Here is a 23440-nt window from a genome sequence, read left to right on the forward strand (position 1 = left end):
CCCCGGGGCCCCTCCCTACCCTGGCACCATCTGCCCGGGGCCGGGGTGTGAGGTGAGGTCTGCCCTGTGGAGCCGGGCTCAGGTAGCTGTACCTGGTCACAGCCCCAGGAGGTGTGGTCACTCACAGCACCAGTTGGGGCCACCACCCCTGAATCAAATCATGGGTTTCTGGGTGTCTGTGAGCGGAAGACACCACCAGGCATTTCTTTCAATAAAGACCCATGAAGTCCTTGTGTCCACTTCTCCATTGATCCACACAGGTGGCAGTGGCTCAGGGAGGTCCCTGGGCGTTGAGAAATAGCTGCGTAGATGGGCCAGCAATGGACGGGCCTGGGCAAGGGGGCTGGGACCAGACCTCGGGGCTTCCTTGCTTGGACCCTCACCTGCACTTGGAAGAGAAGCTCCCACGCAGGCAGCAGTTACCATGGTAACTCAACAACAGGGCCTCCCTGGGAGTTGGTTCTGCCAGTGGGGAGAGAAGAGGCATCTGCAATAAACACCCCTCTCTGACACACACACACCCCAAAGGAGACAGTTGTACTGGGTCCTCAACATGGTAACAAAGATGCGGGATAAGAAAGAATGAGAAAGAGCAGTTTGGATGGAGACGGGCTCAGCCTCCCAGGGAAGGAATCCCTCTATTCCCGGAGTCTGTTTTACACCCTGTGCGCTTACCCCACTGCGCTACCGCCCAGTCCCCTCGAAGTCTGTTTTAAGAGACATCCTCCCATCTCTGTAGAGGACCAAGCAGGGCATGGAAGGAAGGAGGGCAGAGGAGATCTGTAAGACCCTGTCCCTTTTGTCCTCTACCCCTGGACTTGTGTCCTTTCCAGAATCTAAGCATCTCTCTCTCTCTCTCTCCCCCCCCTTGAAGTGGGAGAGGGTTCTCCAGCCCAGAATCCTGAATCTTAGACCCCACGTTGTCACCTACCCTTATTGATAAAAGTGAGCAGCTACAGTTGAAGCAAATTTAAAATAATAATAATAGGGGACGGGCAGTGGCGAACCGGGTTGAGTGCACATAGTATGAAGCGCCAGGACCCGTGCAAGGATCTCAGTTTCAGCAACCCCGCCCCGCCCAGTCCCGCCCCTACCTGCAGGGGTATTGGTGAAGCAGATCTGCAAGTGTCTATCTTTCTCCTTCTTTATCTTCCCTTCCTCTCTCAATATCTCTCTGTCCGATCCAGAAAAAAAGGAAGAAAGAAAGAAAGAAAGAAAGAAAGAAAGAAAGAAAGAAAGAAAGAAAAAGAGAAAGAAGCAATTGGCCACCAGGAGCAATGGACTCGTAGTGCTGGCACCGAGCCCCGGCAATAACCCTGGAGGCAAATAATAGTAACAATAATTATTATTTTAAAAGATAATAATTCTTTTCCAACAAGCATCATACATTAGTTTGACTCACAACTTTGGTGGACTGTAACCCCGCAGACCCTCTTCCTAAACTTACGTGGTGAGGTCTACGCATTTGGGTGGGAAATACAGCAAGTCAACCCTCCTGGACGAAAGGGCAGAGACAATCCTTCGCTCACTGGTTTGTTGTGACTCTCCACTTATTTGAAATTTCAAATTCAACATGAAATGCTTCTATCCAGTTGTTTTTTTCTCACCTCAGTTAAAAATGGGCTTTTAAAAATATATATATATATTGGGTTAACTTTCCCTCTTTACAGTTAAATGATGTTCTTTTGTATGATTGTACTGCATTAGTCAAAAATACATTTTTTAAAGAGCACCTGCTTCTTAATACTTAGAAATATCTGCCTACTCCTTACTATGTAAAACTATTTATTTTGTAAAAAAAATATATATGTTTAAATATGAATAAAAACACCATAACCAAGTGGTTGCGTGGTTTTTTTAATGAATTATTATTTAGTGAAACTTGTCAAAAATGACTCAGAGTCCAAAAAGAAAGTCACAGACATTTATTTTGGTAGACTTGCTTTATTATAGGCATGGGTTTTAAAGTAATGACTCGTCAAGAGACAGTTCTTTGAGGAGCTAAAACACACAAACAAACAAAAGCCAAGGTTTACATTTTTCTCTGATTTTAAATGTGCATAGTCATCACTCCGGGAAACTGGCTTCTTCACTTTCTGCCTTTGGACAGACAGAGCCAGGATCCCTTCTGCTTTGTGGAACTGTGGGGCAAGGGGGGCTTCTCTTCTGGTCCGCAGATTCTAGGCTGGGGTTGGGGGGTGATCCCATAAGTTTCCCTGTGTGTGTGTGTGTGGGGGGTACCGGAGGCTGGAGGCTACATGTCCCCCCGACCTGGGTCTGTGCACCCGCCTTTCACAGATCAAGCTGAGCAGTGAACCCGACCTCCAACAGTCACAGACTGGGGACCCAGACACCCCCTTTTTTGGGAGGAAGGGGAGGCCTTCCAGGAGAGAGCCCCTTTGAAGTCCGCCAGCCCAGAAGGGAAGGTGTCTCTCCTTGTAAGAACCCCGGCGAAAGCTCCCTGAGGTACCGTACGCCAGAATGGGAGACCCTCAGTGAAGCTGGAAGCACTCGGAGGCCCTGAGTTAAGTTGTCGGGCTTAAAGATGAAGGAGCAAGGGCAAGGCTTGCATTAAGACAGACTGGGGGCACAGGAGGGACCCCCCATGCTGAGGGCGCTGTTCTCTGCAGGGTCCCCAACCTCTTGGGTTGGGGGGGGCAACATGAGGGTGCTGGGACTCACAGCATCCACTTTGGGCCTCTTTGGAGCCCCCGAGATAGGGGGCGTCGGGCACGGAGCCCGAGTGAGCACATAAGGGGGGCAACGTTCTCATTTTCAGCAAGGAAGTCAAGCGAGAATGTTTTCTCCTCCCAAGTTGGGGCCAGCCTGAAGCACACGGCAGTCTGAGGGCACACGGGACTGCTTCTCATTAAATGTCTGAGCCCCCATCTCCAGCCCTCCCCCAGAGAGGGTGGGAGGACCCCAGGGTGGTGGTGGGGAGACGGTGACACACCCGGGCTCTCAGCACAGGACCTTTTCTCTCTTCCTCCTGGTCACGTTTTCCAGATGGCTGGGGGGCACAGGGAGGGGGTGCGCTCAGTGATTTGGAGGGTGGTGTGGACAGTTATTTCAGCTTGTCACGGATTCTGAAAGAGCATCTGGGCGTCATGAAAAGAGTCATCTACTTTTTGGGTTTTTTTTTAAAAGTCTCTTTCAAGAAAAACGATTTGCATTAAAGATTTTGTGGCCAAAACTGACATCAGAAAGTTCTTCTAAGTCCTATTTCCAAAAAGAAATTTATAAAGAAAGAAAGAGAGGTGGAAAGGAAGGAAGGAAGGAAGGAAGGAAGGAAGGAAGGAAGGAAGGAAGGAAGGACTCCCCAAACCAAGCCAAATCAAACCACTTAAGGAATTGTTGCACTGAACCAAATCTTCTCCTCTTCCTCCTCCTTCCTGCTTCTCCTTCTCTTCTCATTCTACCTGTCCTCTCTTCTCCTCCTCCTCTCTCTCTCTCTCTCTCTTCCTATGGCTCTACCTAAAGGCAGCCAGATTTCTACACCCACCCCCGCCCCCAAAGCCTATGGCGCTGTAGCCGGATGGGGGAGAGACAGAGGGGCGTCTGATGAGGGGGTTCAGTTCAGAGCTGGGAGGTCCCCTCCGGGACCAGTTCCCAGACCATCTCGCCCTGCCGGGCCCGGTCTGGCAGGAAGGTGGAGGAAGGAGGCCCCCAGCCGGCCTGACGAGCAGCGTGGGGGCCGCGTGTGTGTGTGTGTGTGTGTGGGGGGGGGGGGGAGCCCCCCTGCCTGTCCACTGGGCAGGAAAAAGCATGGTGGCCATCTGGGAGGGGGCGTGCATCAAAAGGCTTCCTTTCTTTTGTTCTGAGGTTCTGAGAGCATCAGCGTCTGAGCACACTCTTTTAAGGCTCTGAACTGGTGGTATTCTACAGGGAGCGACCTGGGGAGGCAGCAGGGAGGACCCCCACACACCCCGCATCACCCACGCCCCCAGGGCTCCTGGCTCCACCCCTGGTCACAAACAACGAAAGGTATGGAGACCACCATCTCTTGCCTTCACTGACAAAAGAAAAGCAAAGGAAGGGGACCAGGAGACAGCTCGCCCAATTGAGAGCATGCCTTATCTATCACGCCGGAGGACCCCGGGTCCGAGCCCTGACACCACAAGAGAGCACCTTGGCCCCAGAGGAAGCTCTGCGGCCGGCCACACAGTGCCGTGGTGTCTCTCCTCTCTCAAATAAAGAAAGAAAGAAAAAGGAAGCCAGCGAGAGCCAGTAGCTAGCTCACCTGGGGTGGGGGGAGCTTTCTTTGCTGTGACTGCCTGGCCCCAGGTTCGAGCCCCCCTGGCCTAGGACATGGTCGCAGCGCTGGAGGGAGCTCCGGTGCTGCCTTATTCTCATTCTTTGGGGGTGACCGGTCTATATGGCCACCCAGGAGAAAGTGACTCCAAGGCTCCAGTGTCAGGATGTGTGTTTGTGTGTGGGGAAACCCTCAACCTCCCCCCATTTCAGCCTGGACAGAGGGGCGTCCCGACCACTAGCGCTGCTTGGGCACCAAGAGGTTCCTCAGCATGTCAAAGGAGTTGCCGTCCGGGTGCACCGACACCACCTCTCCGTCCTCCTGGAGCACCTGCAGGAAGCCAGAGTCGTCCAGCCCGACCACTGACACTTCGGGGCCTTCGGCGCCTCCCAGCCGGACCTTCTGGGCGCTGTAGAAGAAGGCAGGACAGTGGGTGGGTACCCGACCGCCTGGGAGCCAAGTCGGGGTCTGGACTTTCTAGCCATTATGTTCTAGAAAGGAAATCGGGAGAGGCCTGCACAAGGGAGCGTCCCCTGGTGCTGTGGGGCCTCTCATGTGGTGCCAGGGTTCAAACTTGAGCCACAGGCCTGGTGGTGGGCAATCTCTGGCTTTCTCAGGAAAGGGAGGGCACCAGGGGGATGGAGTTAAAGACAGGCAGTGGGTGGGGGGCCAGGGACGACGATGACTGACCTGTGCACCCAGTATCTGTAGTAGAGAGGGAGCACGCTGTCGGGCCCCTGGTCCTGGAAGGCGGTGATCAGTCGCTCCAGCACGGTGACTGTCCGGCCCACCAGCGCGTCGGGCCGCTGGGGCGGCAGGGGGACCCCGTGCTGCCGGCTGTGCTCCGCCAGCAGCTCGTTGATGCAGGTGGTGGGGTTGCTATTGGTCACATTGAAGCCGCAGCCTGGGGGGAGACGGGGCAGTGTGGTGGGGCCCTGAGGCTCCTCAGCACGGATGGGGCGCCACCAGCCCTGGCCACTCGGGCTCGTCTTCTTCATCCTTCACGAGGCTCCGGGACCTCGTGTGTGTGCCAGGCCTCCTCTGAGCAACATCCCGGCTGAGGCTCCACTCACTTTGTTATTTAAGAAAGTGGGGGGGGGGGGGCGGGGCGGGGGACACACCCTGTAGAGCGCACACATCACCTTCCACGGGGCCCCAGGTTCAAGCCCCCACTCCCCACCTTTATGGTGGGTGGACTTCAGGAGTGGTGAAGCAGGGCTGCAGGTGTCTCTCTCTCTCTCTACACACACACACACACACACACACGACAGACAGACATTTGTGTGAAATTATACTCCTAAAATCACACAACAGTGTGGACCGCTGATAAGTCAGTCAACTTAGGAGTGAAAAGGAGGAGGAGGAGGAGGAGGAGGAGGAGGAGGAGGAGGAGGAGGAGGAGGAGGAGGAGGAACTTTTCCATGACCCCGGAAGCCCACGTGATGAGGAACCAGCAGCAGCCTAGAGATTCATGCTAGACAGGAATCACCTTTTCTCAGTGGAGAACAGACTGTTAGAACCTCCCCTGCCCAGAGCCCTGCCCCACCAGGCAAAGACAGAACCAGGCTGGGGGTGTGGATCCACCTGCCAACGCCCATGTCCAGTGGAGAAGCAATGACAGAAGCCAGACCTCCCACCTTCTGCTCCCCATAAAGAATTTGGGTCCAGGCTCCCAGAGGGGGAGAAATATTAGGGGAAGATGACCAGAAGGCTCTGAAGCATTTGTCACCAGAAATTTGTGGGGTTTTTTTGTTTTCTTTTTTTTTTTTTTTTTTAGTATTTTATTTATTCATGAAGACTGACAGGCAGAGAGAAAGAACCAGATATCACTCTAGTACGTGTGCTGCTGGGAACTGAACTCAGGGCCTCAGAGTCCAGTGCTATATCCACTGAGCCACCTACTAGACCACTTCATTATTTATTTATTTTTTTTTAACCAAAGCATTGCTCAGCTCTGGAGGATGGTGGTGTGGGGAATTGAACCTGGGACTTCAAAGCCTCAGGCATGAGAGTCTCTTTGCATAACCATTATGCTATTTACCACCCCCCCACCCCACACATACACCAGGAATCTCATTTTTCTTTTTTTTTAAATCTTTTAAAAATTTATTTATTTTCCCTTTTGTTGCCCTTGTTGTTTTTACATTGGTATTGTAGTTACTATTGTTATTGATATCATTGTTGTTAGATAAGACAGTGAGAAATGGAGAGAGGAGGGGAAGACAGACAGGGGGAGAGAAAGACAGACACCTGCAGACCTGCTTCACCGCCTGTGAAGTGACTCCCCTGCAGGTGGGGAGCCGGGGGCTGGAACCGGGATCATTACGCCTGTCTTTGTGCCTTGCGCCACGTGCGCTTAACCTGCTGCACTACCGCCCAACTCCCGATTTCTGGCTGTTTCTATCCAATAAATAAAGATAATAAAAAAATATATTAAAAAAGGTCATTGTGAGTAATTAAATGCATCAGTGGAAATAAAGGACTCAGAGCAATGTCAAGACTTATATAGCAAGAGCCAGATATGAGACTCCACTATTTTTTTTATATTTATTTTATTTATTTATTCACTTTTGTTGCCCTTGTTGTTTTATTGTTGTAGTTATTATTGTTGTCATTGTTGGACAGGACAGAGAGAAATGGAGAGAGGAGGGGAGGACAGAGAGGAGGAGAGAAAGATAGACACCTGCAGACCTGCTTCACCGCCTGTGAAGCAACTCCCTGCAGGTGGGGAGCCGGGGTTCGAACCGGGATCCTTATGCCGGTCCTTGTGCTTTGCACCACCTGCGCTTAACCCGCTACGCTACAGCCCGACTCCCTGAGACTCAACTATTTTTACCACCTCTATAGTATGCTGGGAACTGATAGATTCCCAGACAGTATTGAGTATAATAAATTCCCATTTGCTATGAAGAGTGGGAAGACAAAGCCATAGACAGACAGACAGACAGATGTAGATGGACAGCCAGCCCATATCTGTGACCTTGGGAGAACGAACCACTGTAGTTTCTGCTAGCGGGAGGTGGGGACACAGACTCTGGTGCTGGGAACAGTGTGGAATTAACCCCTATTAGCTTATGGTTTTGTAAATCTATACTAAGCACTAATAAACAAAGGAGAAAAATGGAATTGGTCACTACATATGTATATATTTTTAAGACTTAGAACGGGAAGAGGAGGACCTAGTGAGAGTTGAATTGTTATGTGGAAAACTGGGAAATGTTACACATGTACAAACTATTGTATTTTACTGTGAATTGTAAATGATTAATCCTCCAATAGAGAAATAAATAAAAAAAAACCAGACTTAGATAAAGGAAGAATTCTCCTCATTTCTGGTCCCACCAGAGGTTGCAGTGTGGAGAGGTTTCTGTGGCCAAAGCGAGGGTCCCTGTACCCTCCACGGGACTTTTAACCAGCCTAGGCTGCTTTGCACGCACACTGTGCTCTAACTGCAACTCAGGTCCACGCACAATTCATCCTGCACCGCCCCCTGCTCCAAGGAGCCATCTAGGAGGCAGACTTTTTACTCTCCAGATGCTAGGGGGAAAGCTTCCATGTGGGGCTAGCTTCCCGGGGCGGGAGAGAGAGATGACCAGGGACTCGTGGCTGAGTGGTACGCAGTTCAGTCTTTATTCATGTGGGACGCAGCGCAATCTAAGCTCTCTCTAATCACAATCCTGTCCTTCTATATCCTGAGGCGGAAGAGTCAGGTCCAAAGAGGATGTAAGAGGATAGGGGGTGGGGAGAAGGAAAAAGTGTGCAAAACAGTGAGGATGAAACCAATGCCCTGGAGGCAGGACGGTGTTTAGTTAACAGTGGTTATGTAAATAGAATACAGTGTTAAGCAGGGGGGGATTAAACTAATGAAACAGAAAGGGTCTTAGAAGCAGAATTTAGAAGCAGACCAACACTTCCAAAGCTCACCAAAGGCCTGGGGAGACAGCATCATGGTTCTGTAAAAAGACTTTCCTGCCTGAGGCTCTGAAGTTCTGGGTTCAGTCCCCAGCACCACCATCAGCTAAGCCGTAAACAGGGCTGTGGTCTCTTTCTCTGTGTATCTTCTCTTTGTTTTTCTCTCTCTCTTAAAAATTTATTTTTTCTTTTTTTAATATTTATTTATTTATTCCCTTTTGTTGCCCTTGTTGTTTTATTCTTGCAGTTATTGATGTCATCGTTGCTGGATAAGACAGAGAGAAATGGAGAGAGGAGGGGGAGACAGAGAGGGGGAGAGAAAGACAGACACCTGCAGACCTGCTTCACCACCTGTGAAGTGACTCCCCTGCAGGTGGGGAGCCAGGGGCTCAAACCAAGATCCTCATGCCGGTCCTTGAGCTTTGAGCCACCTGCGCTTAACCTGCTGAGCTATAGCCTGACTCCCCAAAAATATATTTATTTATTTATTTTAAAAGATTCTATTTATTTATGAGAAAGATAGGAGGAGAGAGAAAGAACCAGACATCACTCTGGCATATATGCTGCTGGGGATAAAACTCGGGACCTCATGCTTGAGAGTCCAAAGCTTTACCACTGCACCACTTCCCGGACCACCCAAAAATTTATATTTAAAAAGAGCTCACCGGGGGGTCGGGCGGTGGCGCAGTGGGTTAAGCGCACGTGGCGCAAATCGCAGGGACCGGCGTAAGGATCCCGGTTGGAGCCCCGGGCTCCCACCTGCAGGGGAGTCGCTTCACAGGCGGTGAAGCAGGTCTGCAGGTGTCTCTCTTTCTCTCCCCCCTCTCTGTCTTCCCCTCCTCTCTCCATTTCTCTCTGTCCTATCCAACAACAAATAGCATCAACAATGGCAATAATAATGACCACAACGAGGCTACAACAACAAGGGCAACAAAAGGGGGAAGAAATAGCCTCCAGGAGCGGGGTGGATTCATGGTGCAGGCACCGAGCCCAGCAATAACCCTGGACGGAAAAAAAATAAATAAAAAAGAAATAATAATAAAAAAAAAGAGCTCACCGATAAGTATATAGAATGTCTCTCCCATCAGCGTGGAGTTCACCAGAACCCCGCCAATCTTCATCAGGTCGCTGTAATAAATGTCATTGGGCCATTTGACTCGTAAGTTGATGTCCTACAGGGAGAGACACAGGTTAGCCAGGCCGCCCAGCAGGTGAGCAGAATGTTCTAGAAAGGACTGGACTAAGGGCCCCACCGCCCTCTGCCTCTTCCTTAAGCAGGGAATGGAAGACTCAGGCTGGGGAGGTTGTGTGGTACATGTGTGGTACATGCTGGAGGCCCCCAGCTAGCTCAGCGTCAGGGGCCAGGGGGTCTGCTTTGCCACGTGTGCAAGCCACGTCTGAGTCCCTGCTGCAGCAAACAGGAGTGCTGGGGCACTAAGGTGAGCTACAGAGCCCTGGTGTCCACCTGTCTGTCCATGTCTCTCTCTCTCTCTCTCTCTCTCTGCCTATCTCTTTACCTTCTTCTTCTTCTAGCGTTTGCCAGAAAGTTGGTCCCCAAGCAGGGGCCAGACAGTGGTACACGGGGTTAACTGCACATAGTACATAGCACAAGGAACCATGCAAGGATCCTGGCTCAATCCCCCACCCCTGCACTCCCCACCTGCAGGGGGGTTGCTTCACAAGCAGTGAAGTAGGTCTGCAGGTGTCTTTCTTTCCCCCTTTCTATCTCCCCCACCCTTCTCAATTTCTCTCTGTCCTATCCGATTAGAAAAAGGAAAAAAATGGGGACCAGGCGGTGGCACACCTCGTTAAGCACACACAATACAGTGCACGAGGATTCGGGTTCAAGGCCCTGGTCCCCACCTGCAGGGGAAAGAAAAGCTTCACGAGTGGTGAAGCAGGGCTACAGGGGTCTCTCTGTCTCTCTCCATCTCTATCTTCCTTTCCCCTCAATTTCTCTCTGTCCCTATCCAATAATAAATAAATAAAGTTTAAAAAAAAGAATTAAAAAATATTTTTAAAAAAGGGGGGAGTCGGGCTGTAGTGCAGCGGGCTAAGCGCAGGTGGCGCTAAACACAAAGACCGGCATAAGGATCCCGATTCGAACCCCGGCTCCCCACCTACAGGGGGTCACTTCACAGGCGGTGAAGCAGGTCTGCAGGTGTCTATCTTTCTCTCCTCCTCTCTGTCTTCCCCTCCCTCTCTCCATTTCTCTCTGTCCTATCCAACAACGACAACAACAATAATAACTACAACAATAAAACAACAAGGGCAACAAAAGGGAATAAATAAATAAATAAAAATTTAAAAAATTTAAAAAAAAAAGGAAAAAAGTGTCCACCAGGAGCAGTGGATTCATAGAGCAGGCACTGAGCCCCAGCGACACCCCCCCAAAAAAAAGGACAGCTCCAAGCTGTAAGCCCTAGCAATGATGACAAAAAAAAAAAAAAATAGAGTAAATAAATCAATCCCAAACAAAATTAAACTTGGGGCCAGGCAGTGGCGCACCTGGTTAAGTGCCCACATTACAGTGCCCAAGGTCCCAGGTTCAAGCCATTGGCCCCTGCCTGTAGGTGGAAAGCTTCACAAGTGGTGAAGCAGGGCTGCAGGTATTTCTCCGTCTTCCTCTCCCTATCTCCCTCACTCTTCTCAATTTCTCTCTATCTCTATCCAATAATAAATAAATACAATATTTTAAAAACTTAAAATGAACAAGGGAAAGACTTGCCTGAAGTGGGCTATGGGAAAGTCTGGCCCCAGGACAGGAGGGAACATTCCAGAAACCCTCACCACCACCACCACCACCACCACCTGGGACGCACCTGGTGCTGCGGCAGGGACCTGACCGCCTCTACCACAGCCAAGGACGCCAGGTGCTGCACAAAGGGGATCCTCTGACCCAGCGGGGACCTCAGGGGGACGGTCACCAGCAGCGTGAAGAGCGCGCAGCCCGCAGGGCTCAACCAGGCATTTCTGCCCCTGCCTGCAACACAGGGTGGGCGGCACAGGCGGCACTGGGTGCTGGGTGCCAGTCACAAGGCTGGGCTCAGAGGTGGGGGACAGGAGCAGGGGACATGGTCGTGGGGGCAGAGTTTTGGAGACAGGTCCGTGGGGACAGAGGTGGTAGCCCCGAACACAGAGGTGCCCACACACGGTCCCCGGGAGCCTGGCCTGGCCAAGCTGGGCACCTGCCCGGGTCTCTGGGCACAGAGGCTGCCTGGGTCAGAGGCATCTCGTCCATCAGCACATGCCCAAACCCTGGGAGCTAAGGGGGGAGGGGGACCTCCAAGTCCCACCAGGCCCAAGGGCCACCAGGAGGGTACACGGGGGGCTGCGCGGCAGTGGAGAACAGGATTTGCAAGCACCAGGTCTTGAGTTTGATGTCTGGCGTCCACTGTGCCAGAGTGGATCTCTTTCTCTCTTGAAATTAAGAAATCTACTTTTTTTTTGTCTCCAGGGTTATTGCTGGGGCTCGATGCCTGCACTACAAATCCACGGCTCCTGGAGGCTATTTTTTCCCCTTCTGTTGCCCTTGTTGTTGTTATTGCTGTCATTGGATAGGACAGAGAGAAATGGAGAGAGGAGGGGAAGACAGAGAGGAGAAAAGAAAGACAGACACCTGCAGACCTGCTTCACCACCCGTGAAGCGACTCCCCTGCAGGTGGGGAGCCGGGGGCTCGAACCGGGATCCTTACGCCGGTCCTTGAGCTTTGTGCCATGTGCACTTAACCCGCTGTGCTACCTCCCGGCCCCCAATAAATCTATTTTTTAAGTATTATTTATTTTGACTAGAAACAGAAACTGAGATGGAAGGGGAGAGAGAACAAGAGAGAGAGAGACAGAGAGAGAGAGAGAGAGACCTGTAGCACTGCTCCACCACTCATGAAGCTCCCCACCTGCAGGTGGGGGCCAGGTGCTTGAACCCAGAGTTTTCTGGGAAACAGCTGCTTTGAGCAAAGGTGGAAATGGACCAAGGCCAAGGTGTCCTGATCAGCGCCCCTCCTCACTTCTCCCCTCCGTTTTGGGGGTCTCTCCTGGTTCCCCACACACAACCCTCAGGTTCGGGCTGACACTCATGGCGCTCAGCAAACAGAAAGGACAGAAGGGACAACGGGAGGGGACTCACCTCGGCCCTGAGTCTGGCGGCCAGCGATGGCAATGAACCCCATGTCCCTCGGTGCCTGGAACATCAGCCTGTGAATGGGGGTGTATTAGGGGGATGGCCAGCCAGGACGGGTGACCTGGGGACAGAGTGGCGAACGCTGTGGGCTTGCTTCTCTGTGTGTGTGTGGTGGAGGGGGGGGTCCCAGCTTTGACCGAGGGAGACACATCACTCCCACCCCAGTGACAACTGTGAGAGTGACAGGAAAGAGGCCGAGAACACACCGTTTAATACCAAGACGGGGGACTGTAGGAGGGAACAGGCCCGGTGGTCCCCTGAGACTTTTACTGGATTCTGCTTTACTGGGACATCCCCTCCTGCTTGGTGTCCCCACACCCAGTGACAACTCACTGGTTCCCACATTTGGTTCCACTTAGGCCGCCTCGCGGGTCTGATTACCCAAGGAAGCAGTCTGCCGCAGCCGCCTTGCCCCGGCCCTTCCCTCGGGAGCCAATTAGCTTCTCGCCGCAGTAAATAAGTCCACACCTCCCCAGTGCAGCCTGCCTGCCTGCCTTTCTTTTTCCTTTTCTTTGCAACCGCTTTTCATTGAAGACAAGGGGGAGAAAGAGAACCGGAGCCCTGCATGAACTCCCCAGCGAAGCCAGGCCAGGCTGGTCTCTCTCTCTAATATGTTATCTTATCGATTGACTGGCTGGAGTTGGTGAGAAATCCAGGGGGGTGGGGAGAAAAGAGAGAGATGTGTAGCACTGCTCTGCCACTTGTGATGGTTCCCTTCCTGCAGGAGCTGGGCCTTGAACCTGGGTCCTTGTACATGGCAACCTGAGCACTCAGCCAGGGGAGCCACCACCTGGCCTTTGGTTTCGCCTTTCATTCAGGCTCTGGCTGAGTCCTGAGCCTGCTCTGGGGAGTCCGGGGGGTGTTAACTGGGACCCTTGATGACTGCTGGGAGCTGTGGGGCATCACTAAGGAGGCCAACCCCAGGGATCAGCTTATAAAATAAGTAGGGTCCATGCATCTGTTCCCACGGGGGCTCTTGGAAAGGCTTTTTTTTGGGGGGGGGTGGAGAAGAGGCAGGATGATGAAGAAAGGCATTTAAAATATTTATGTATTTGATAAGGCAGAAAGACACTGAGGGGGTGGGGGGAGAGGGGAGACGAGAGACAGAGAGACACCTGCAGACCTGCTTCACCACTCATGAAACTTCCCCCCGCCCCCCACTGCAGGTGGGAGCCCGAGGCTTGAACCCGGGTCCTTGCACAGGGTGATGCGTGCGTTCTGCTGGGCACACCATGTCCCATCACCATGTCTGCTCAGTGTTCCTCCCATCACCCCGTGTCCCTGGATCTGCTGTGATAAAACGACAGTCCTGTGATTTGATTTCTAGGTCTCTGAGTCAGGTCACGCAGGGTTCATCCTTCTCCTCTCCCTCAACATGATCCCACAATTCCATACGGGTTCTCGCAAAGGACAAGAGTCCGTCCCTTCCCACAGCTGAGTAGTACTGTATCAATGGCGGGTTTTTGTTTGTTTGTTTGTTGTTGTTGTTTTTCCACCAGGGGGATGGCTGGGGCTCAGAGCCTCAATGATTCCATTGCTCTCAGCAGCTCTGGATTCATGTTCAGAGTGGCAGAGAGATGCAGAGAGAGAACTCACAGAGGTCTAGAAATGGACCTGCCCTATGACCCTGCAATTCCTCTCCTGGGGATATAAGGAACCAAGCACACCCATCCAAAAAGATCTGTGTGCACTTATGTTCATAGCAGCACAACTTGTAACAGCCCAAACCTGGAAGCAACCTGGGTGCCCAGCAACAGAAGAGTGGCTGAGCAAGCTGTGGTCTAGATACACAGTGGAATATTATTTAGCTATTAAGAATGACAAAGTCACCTTCTTCACCTTATCTTGGATGGAGCTTGAAGAAATCATGTTAAGTGAGATAAGCCAATCTATTTTTTATGGTAAATGAGTACCAGTATATTTATTTTAAAATTATATATGTATATATATATTTAATTTCTTTATTGGGGGATTAATGTTTTACATTCGACAGTAAATACAATAGCTTGTACATGTCTAACATGTCTCAGTTTTCCACATAACAATACAACCCCCACTAGGTCCTCTGTCAACCTTTTTGGACCTGTACTCTCCCCCCACCCACCCCAGAGTCTTTTACTTTGGTGCAATACACCAATTCCAGTTCAGGTTCTACTTGTGTTTTCTTTTCTGATCTTGTTTTTCAACTTCTGCCTGAGAGTGAGATCATCCCATATTCATCCTTCTGTTTCTGACTTATTTTACTCAACATGATTTTTTCAAGGTCCAACCAAGATCGGCTGAAAACGGTGAAGTCACCATTTTTTACAGCTGAGTAGTATTCCATTGTGTATATAGACCACAACTTGCTCAGCCACTCATCTGTTGTTGGGCACCTGGGTTGCTTCCAGGTTTTAAGCCAATCTATTTTTTCTCCCCTCCAGAGTTATTGCTGGGGCTTGATTCCTGAACTACAAATCCACTGCTCCTGGCATCCATTTTTTGCTTTTGTAGTTGCTGTTGGATAGGACAGAGATAAACTGAGAGAAGAGGGGAAGACAGAGAGAGGGAGAGAAAGACAGACACCTGCACACCCGCTTCACTGCCTGTGAAGTGACTCCCCTACAGGTGGGGAGCAGGGGGCTCGAACCGGGATCCTTACGCCAGTCCCTGCACTTTGTACTATGAGTGCTTAACCTGGTGTGCCCAGTCCCCAACCAATCCAGTTTTTAAGGACAGACTTCTCCAAAGCCTTGTGAGCTGGTGGGCAAGCCAGGTAATTCTAACCGCAGGTGCAAAGGGTGGTGGCTGACAGATCTCAGGATGGGGAAGTGACCGTCATAGCCCCTGACATTCCCGGAGCTTCAATCACAGACCTCAGATTGAGGAATTGGGGCTGGGAGTGGGGGCGGACAGTGACACACCCCACTGAGTGCACGCGTCACTGTGCAAAGGACCTGGGTTCAAGCCCCCACTCCCCATCTGCAGGGGGACGCACCTCATAAGCAGTGAAGCAGGTCTGCAGGTGTCTTTCTGTCTCTATCTCCTCTCCCCTCTCAAGTTTTCTCTGTACATTCAAATAAAACAGAAAGAAAAAGAGAAGAGCTGACTGTTTTTTTTTTTTAATATTTATTTCCTTTTGTTGCCCTTTTTTTATTGTTGTAGTTATTATTGTTGTTGTTATTGATGTCGTTGTTGTCGGATAGGACAGAGAGAAATGGAGAGAGGAGGGGAAGACAGAGAGGGGGAGAGAAAGACAGACACCCGCAGACCTGCTTCACCGCCTGTGAAGCGACTCCCCTGCAGGTGGGGAGCCGGGGGCTCAAACCGGGATCCTTATGCCGGCCCTTTTCTTTGTGCCACGTGCACTTAACCCGCTGCGCTACTGCCCGACTCCCAGAAGTTGACTGTTAGGGCTGCTAGAATTGCAAGCAAACCAAAACAGGAGTGAGCCACAACATGGCCACTGCATGACTGCCCCCCCCCCAAAGTCCCCCTTCACCGGGAATAAAACCTGTATGTCTGTGTACACAGGACCAGCCAGACTTTCATCCTCTGGTCTGACTCCTTTGTCTGCTGGTTACCCCTAGCTGTCCTCCAATGAGCCTGTCTTGGCTCTCAGAGATACGTCTCTCTCTCTCTCTTTCTTTTAAATATTTATTTTCCCTTTTGTTGCCCTTGTTGTTTCATTGTTGTAGTTATTATAGTTGTTGTTGTTGTTGGACAGGACAGAGAGAAATGGAGAGAGGAGGTGAAGACAGAGGGGGAGAGAAAGACAGACACCTGCAGACCTGCTTCACCGCCTATGAAGTGACTCCCCTCCAGGTGGGGATCCGAGGGCTTGAACCAGGATCCTTACTCCAGTCCTTGTGCTTTGAGCCACATGCGCTTAACCCGTTGTGCTACCGCCCAACTCCCATCTCTCTCTCTCTCTCTCTCTCTCTCTCTCTCTCTCTCTCTTATCCTCCGCATCTTGGCCCCTGATACTTTTTTCCTTTCTATCTTTTTTTTTCTTTTTCTTTTTCTTTTCTTTTCTTTTCTTTCTTTTTCTTTCTTTTTTTGTCTCCAGGGTTATTGCTGGAGCTTGGTGCCTGCACTACGAATCCACTGCTCCTGGAGGCTATTTTTCCCAGTTTGTTGCCCTTGTTGTTGTAGTTGTTATTATTATTGTTGCTATGGCTGTTGTTGTTGTTGTTGTTGGATAGGACAGAGAGAAATGGAGAGAGATGGGGAAGACAGAGAGGAGGAGAGACAGACACCTGCAGATCTGCTCCACCACCTGTGAAGCGACTCCCCTACAGATGGGAAGCCAGGGAGACTTGAACCGGGATCCTTAGGCTGGTCTTTGCGCTTTGCACCACCTGCGCTGTCTTCTCTCTGTCTTCCCCTCCTCTCTCCATTTTTCTCTGTCCTGTCCAACAACAACGACATCAATAACAACAACAATAAAAAAACAAGGGCAACAAAAGGGAATAAAAAAATAAAATGGTCCAGCCTCCCATCAGCATGAAACAACCTCCCACCCCTTCGGGACTGTAAACTCTGTGTGTGTGTGTGTGTGTGTGTGTATGTGTGTATGTGAATGTGTGTGTATGTGTGTATATGTATGTATGTGTGTGTATGTGTGTATATGTGTGTATGTGTGTGCGCGTGTGTGTGTGTGTGTGTTGAGGGGGTGTTCACAAGTTTTTTTTTCTTTTCCTGGAAGATTATCAAAATCTAAACCTTCAGGGACATATTTCTCAGCACTGCTTTTTAGAATTTAAATAGAGTCATCTTAAAACATTTTTAAAGCGTCAGGCTGCCAATACCCCTGCTTCCTACGTGTTCTCATTTGTGCTTTCATTGTTTAAATTAGGGGCTGGGGAGACAGGGTATGCACCCAGGAGAATACTAGTCAACTGTTCAGACAGAGTGAGAGACAGAGGGACAGAGACAGAGAGGGACAGGGACAGAGACAGGGACAGAGACAGACAGGGAAAGAGACAGAGACAGGGACAGAGACAGGGACAGAGACAGAGGGACAGAGACAGAGACAGGGACAGAGACAGGGACAGAGACAGGAACAGAGACAGGGACAGAGACAGGGACAGAGACAGAGACAGAGACAGGGACAGAGACAGAGGGACAGAGACAGAGACAGGGACAGAGACAGAGACAGGGACAGAGACAGAGACAGGGACAGAGACAGAGGGACAGAGACAGAGACAGGGACAGAGACAGGGACAGGGACAGAGACAGGAACAGAGACAGAGGGACAGGGACAGGGACAGGGACAGAGACAGGAAGGAAAGACCGCAGCACAGTTCCACCACCACCTCGCCCTGCTGTCCATGGTGCTTCCATGTTCCCATTCTCTCCTTTCCCTTCTCCTCATTCTTCTTCTCCTCCTTCTCCTCCTCCTCTTCCTTCTCCTCATCCTCCTCTTCCTTCTCCTTCCTCCTTCTCCTCCTCTTCCTTCTCCTTCCTCCTCGTCCTCCTCCTCCCACCAGGGTTTTGGCCGGGAATCAGTTCTGGCATACCTCATCACTCCTCCTGACAGCCTCTTTTACTTTCTTCTTACTAACAGACACTAAGAGAAGCAGAGAGGAAGGGAAGGGAGATAGACAAGAAGGGGGAGACCCCTGCTGACCTCCCCACTGCTAGCAGGTGGGACTTGAACCCAGGTCCTTGTTCACCGTAACTGTGCTCTACGGGTGAACCACCGCCCAGCCCCAGTCAACTCCATTTTCTGTTCAGCTCCGTTGCTCACAGCCGTCTGTGCCTGAATGTTCTCCTGGGGACAGTGGAGATGAAGGGACAGATGGCAGGGGTGAGGGACAGTGCCCAGCGGGGACAGGAACGGGGACATGAGGCTGACCACCCCCTGGCTAAGTTCCCTCAAGGCTGCAGGGCTCCGTCCCAACCCATCCCGAGGCTCTTACTCCTGCTTCTCCCATGGGCTGGGATATCTCTCTCTCTCTCTCTCTCACTCTCATCTCTGAACTGGCTGATGTCTCTCTGGTGTTTGAGCTTCTGGGGTCTTTGCAAACAGGTTTTAGGGCATTTTCAGACATGGAGGTGTGTGTGTTGGTGGGAACATTCTCCCCAAGAAGGGAGACACCAGATTGAAGGTTCGGCGGGCCTGACTCACTCGGTCGCCAAGTTAGGGCTTGGTCTCTGCCAACATTTGTCTCCCAGAGGGTCCCTCCACTCTCACCCGTGCCATGTGTTCCTTCAACTGGGCTGGACTCTGGCCTTGTCGGTGGGCCACACAGCAGTCTCCACCCTGTTCCAATTGGACAGTTGGACAGAGGGCCCGGGCAGCAGTGCTGAGCCCCCTCTTTCCCGGGGCTGCACTAAATCACCTTTTCTTCTGGAACTTCCCATCCTGGGATAGAAAGTGCTCCCTGTGGGGGCCGGGCAGTGGTGCACTTGGTTAAGCGCACATAGTATGAAACATTAAGGGCCCGTGCAAGGATGCGGGTTCAAGCCCCTGTTCCCCACCTGCAGGGTGGTGGAGTGGTGAAGCAGGTCTGCAGGTGTCTGCCTGTCTTTCTCCCTCTCTCTCTGCCCCTCCTCTCTCAATTTCTCTCTGTCCTGTCCAATAAAATAGAAAAAATAGCTGCTAGGAACAGTGACTTTATAGTGCTGGCACCAAGCCCAAGCAATAACCATGAAGAAAGGAAAAAAAAGGAAAGGAAGAAAGGAAGAAAGAAGAAAGTGTTTCCTGTTCTTCCCCTTCTGCAAATCAATCCTCTGTACACGTACCACCACCACCCCAAAATGCTTTCCTACTTAAACTCTTTTCTTTTTTTTTCTTCCCTTCCTCAAATCTCCAAAGCACAGCTCCATACCGCCCGAGGTGTCGGGAAACACGGAAGGTTCCAGAGACGACGCTGCCAACAAAATGCCAGGACCCTCTGAGGGCCAGGCTCAGACACGCTGGAAGGTTCCAGAAGCCTACGCTTATGGCACCCCTTAACGCACCCCGGGCAGACGGACCTCCCTGCGAATGCTATCAAAGTTCCCCGCCCCCTTTAATGAGCAAGGGGGTATCAGAGGAAGGAGAGGAGGAGGAAAGGATTTGGATGGGGACGGAATTTAATTTTAAAACTATTATGAGACAGCCCGCTCGCCTGGCCCTCCCCTGCACCAAGCACATAAATCTTCCCAGCTCAGCTCTCTGTTCTCCATTTTCCTGAGAATTCCTCTTCTCGGAAAAGGCAGGCTGGTCCGTCTGAGTCAGCCTGGGAATGGCGTTTTTAATAATGGATATTCATCTACCAGATTCCCGTGAACTAAAATGTCACTGTGCATGTATGATATATATGCACAGGTCTCCGTCTATTAATATTATATAAATGGGGTCCTAAGCCAAGTGGCATTTCTTCTCACAGGCAGAATTCAGCTGGGGGTGGGGCTGGAAGGGCAACTCAGGCACAAGACTCACTTCAGAGCAGGAGGTAAGAAGTGCCAGATGCTTTTTTGGGGGGGTCACTTTGGGGGTGATGCCATGGCACCTTGAAGCATTTAAAGTTATAAACACGGGTTGGGAGGTGGCGCAGCTGGTGGAGCACACACAATAGTAGGCACAAGGACCCGGGTTCAAGCCCTGGCTCCCCACTTGCAGGGGGGAAACTTCGTTTCTCTCTCTCTCTCTCTCTCTCTCGCTCTCTCCAAAATAAAGTAAAATAGAGGAGTCAGAGAGTAGCGCAGCGGGTTAAGCGCATGTGGCGCAAAGCGCAGGGACCGGCGTAAGGATCCCGGTTCGAGCCCCCGGCTCCCCACCTGCAGGGGGGTCGCTTCACAGGCGGTGAAGCAGGTCTGCGGGTGTCTGTCTTTCTCTCCCTCTCTGTCTTCCCCTCCTCTTTCCATTTCTCTCTGTCCTAGCTAACAACAAACGAATGGCACCAACAACAATAATAACCACAACAAGGCTACAACAACAAGGGCAACAAATGGGGGGGGGATGGCCTCCAGGATCAGTGGATTCATGGTGCAGGCACTGAGCCCAGCAATAACCCTGGAGGCAAAAAAAAAAAAAAAAAGGAAAAAAGATTGAACAAAGAAAATGGAATTGTTCACCTACATTCAGGCACAATCACTTCCCCATACTGTGCCATTTCCTTTTCCGATGTGTGTTTTACGATTTCAATCTACTGTTCATTCACTCTTGTAGCAGCTCTTCAGGGGAGCCGGCCCGCATCCCAGCTGCTAGTCTTCCGCTGGGGAAGAGTCAGCATTCTCTCCTGCGAGCTGCAGTGGACTTCACTAGGAAGCGCCCGCCCGGAGAGGGAGGGAAAGTGTCCACGTCTGACCACTTCATTCATGTAAGCAATCAGAATTGTGGCTACAACTCAGAGTCTGCGGACGTCTTACCAATTCTGAGAGATCCACTCCCAAACTGTTTTTCCAGAAGGGTTCTAATAGGCACCCCCCACACAAAGTTTAAACTAAATTTAAGGTTGAGATAGTAACTCCATGATATTCCTGCCCCTCTAGTGTGGTGTCTGTAAAAGCACATTTTGAGGGCCAGGTGGTGGCACAGCGGGTTAAGCGCACGGGGTGCAAAGCCCAAGGATCAGCGCAAGGATCTCGGTTCAAGCCCCTGGCTCCCCGCCCGCAGGGGAGTCGCTTCATAGGCGGTGAAGCAGGTCTGCAGCTGTCTACCTTTCTCTCCCCCTCTCTGTCTTCCCCTCCTCTCTCCATTTCTGTCTGTTCAGCAACGACAGTAACAACAACAACAACAACAACAATAAACAACAAGGGCAACAAAGGGGGAAAAATTAGCCTCCAGGAGCAGTGGATTCATAGTGCAGGCACCAAGCCCCAGCAATAACCCTGGAGGCAAAAAAAAAATAAGCACATTTTCCCCTATGTCTTATACATAGAATTTGAAATACATATTTATGACAAAGACTGAGTAATAATATTAAACCTAAACATACTCCTCTGCTAGAAATATAATTTACTGGCATATATTTTAATTTAATAGTAAATGGACCTTTCAGGGCTGGGGAGGCAGCATCATGGCTTTGCACAAAGACTGACCTGCCTGAGGCACAGATGGTCCCAGGTTCAGTCCCCAGCACCACCACAAGCCAGAGCTGAGTAGGGCTGTGGAAAAAAAGTTAGACTTTTCTTTTCTTTTGTGTGTTATCCAGCTGAGCTACATCACCAGTCCTCAAAGGTATTGTTGAGAGACAGAGAGAGAGAGAGGTGTGACATATGGTGATGCTGGGGCTTGAACCTGGGCCCTGAGGCACACCAGTCCTGTGCTCTAATGTTAAGTTACCTCCCTGCTTTGAATTAATTTATCCATTTACTTACTTTTAACAAATTTAGTGGAAAGAAATGATGCTCAAGGAATCACGGAGGACTGTGAAGCAGACCCCTATGGTGCCTTGGCCCCAGATCCAGAGAAAGACATGAGAGTCACAAAGTGTGGGAGTTTATGCTCCCCTCCTGCACAGAGAAAGCTCCAGAAGGCAGCAGAAGTGCCCAAGCTCTGCCAACAAGACTCAGACAAGGCCCTGCGGTTGGACCTGGGAGGCAGGCCGGGCATCCAGGGCTGTTGAACATTCTGGAAGGTTCACTCCCATCAGCCCACCGGGCGTGTGCGTTTCCGGAAGCAGGAGGTGGCAGAGTTTTGGCGTCCGGCAGAGCCGTCCACCACCATGGCCTGTCGGGGCTGGGCCAATACTGGGTGGCTTCTGATTCTCCCGCTAGCCCAGAGCTTGGGGTACTGTGTGGCGGACTTGATCCCCAGAATCCTTGATGGACTAAGGGTATGTTGGCACTAGCTGCTGTGCCCTTAACAGAGGGTGGGGTCCACCTGCTAGAAGCACTTCTGGAACATGAATCACAGTGGAAGGGACGGCACCACCCCTGCCTTACGGGGGGAGCTGAGGGGGTTCCCGTGATCACACACAGCACAGGACCCCCCAGAAATGTGATGAGTCCCCAGAGGTGCTGCCAGCCACACCACCAGCCCAAAAGCCAACTATGCCAATGTCCCCCCCCCCCCCCCCCCCCCGCACCCAGCTCTTGGGCCCTAGCCCCGCAGGCAGCAAAGGGCAGCGTTCAGCACTGTTCAGAAGCTCAGGGCGAGGGTGGAATTCCTGCTGGGCCAGCCAAGAGGCAGGAGGAGCCCCAGTGCAAACACACACAGAAGATTTGTTACTACTGGGTTATTTTATTATTTTTTTTAAGGCAATACATCAGACAGAAAAAGAGCCCTTTTGTGTAAGAGTCAGGAGCACAGCCAGAGAGGAAAGTCAGACTGGGACTCTCTCTCCCTCTCTCACCTGCCACTGGGCTGGGTATGTCCCCACGCCACTGTGTGGCGGGAGCGAGAGAGGCAGCAGTCAGGCCAGAGAGCAGCCTGCAGCACTCTGGAAGAGCCCCTCCCTACACGCACATCATCAGAGAGCTTCAAAAGTGGGGGGTGGGGTGGGCACAGATCAGCTGGAGTGGGGGGCACAGGACCAGGTAGAAAGCAACGGTCCCAGGGAGTCGGGCGGTAGCACAGCGGGTTAAGCACAGGTGGCGCTAAGCACAAGGACTAGTGTAAGGATCCTGGTTCGAGCCCCCGGCTCCCCACCTGCAGGGGAATTGCTTCACAAGTGGTGAAACAGGACTGCAGGTGTCTATCTTTCTCTCCCCTTCTTTGTCTTCCCCTCCTCTCTCCATTTCTCTCTGTCCTACCCAACAACAACGACATCAACAACAACTACAACAATAAAACAACAAGGGCAACAAAAGGAAATAAATAAATAAATAAATATTAAAAAAGAAAAAAGAAAGCAACGGTCCCAACAGTCTGCTCATGTAAAAGGAAAGACCAAAAGGGGAGAGGCAAAAGGGAAGAAAAGAGACTTCCGGGAGGCAAGGCCTTGGAGCAATGTTGGTCATTACGCCAGGTCCCCTGCATTGCTTGACAGCTGTGGTCGATTTACATAATCATTGTTTTGCCTGAGACCCACCCTGCCTGCAGGGCATTGGTTTAATCCCCACTGGTTAGATGGAAACTTGCTACTTTCTAGCCCTTTCCTTCTCTCCACCACCTCTCCTAGCCATTTCCTTTTCTGACCTGCCACTTCCGTTCCAGAAGATATTAAGGCATCTTCTCTGAT

At 51.2% G+C, this 23440-nt stretch overlaps 1 protein-coding gene and 1 long non-coding RNA gene across 2 annotated transcripts in view; one reads left to right on the forward strand and one right to left on the reverse strand.

Moving 5' to 3' along the window:
- Positions 1-3733: 3733 nt before the first annotated feature.
- Positions 3734-23440, reverse strand: part of HLCS (holocarboxylase synthetase) — a 138728-nt gene continuing 119021 nt past the window's right edge. Inside the window, exons 8-12 of the mRNA XM_007536022.3 lie at positions 12291-12358; positions 10987-11147; positions 9222-9336; positions 4943-5156; positions 3734-4661 (exon numbers count right to left, since the gene is read on the reverse strand). Of these exons, the coding sequence (XP_007536084.2) occupies positions 4490-4661; positions 4943-5156; positions 9222-9336; positions 10987-11147; positions 12291-12358 (730 nt within the window). The 3' untranslated portion in view covers positions 3734-4489. The remainder of the gene's footprint in view (positions 4662-4942; positions 5157-9221; positions 9337-10986; positions 11148-12290; positions 12359-23440) is intronic.
- Positions 12880-19708, forward strand: LOC132540499 (uncharacterized). The gene is made up of 3 exons (XR_009551710.1): positions 12880-12987; positions 14048-14253; positions 19152-19708. It is a non-coding gene; the product is annotated as an uncharacterized LOC132540499 (long non-coding RNA).

The sequence above is a fragment of the Erinaceus europaeus genome, chromosome 9 (assembly GCF_950295315.1).
Source record: "Erinaceus europaeus chromosome 9, mEriEur2.1, whole genome shotgun sequence".
Lineage (NCBI taxonomy): Eukaryota > Metazoa > Chordata > Mammalia > Eulipotyphla > Erinaceidae > Erinaceus > Erinaceus europaeus.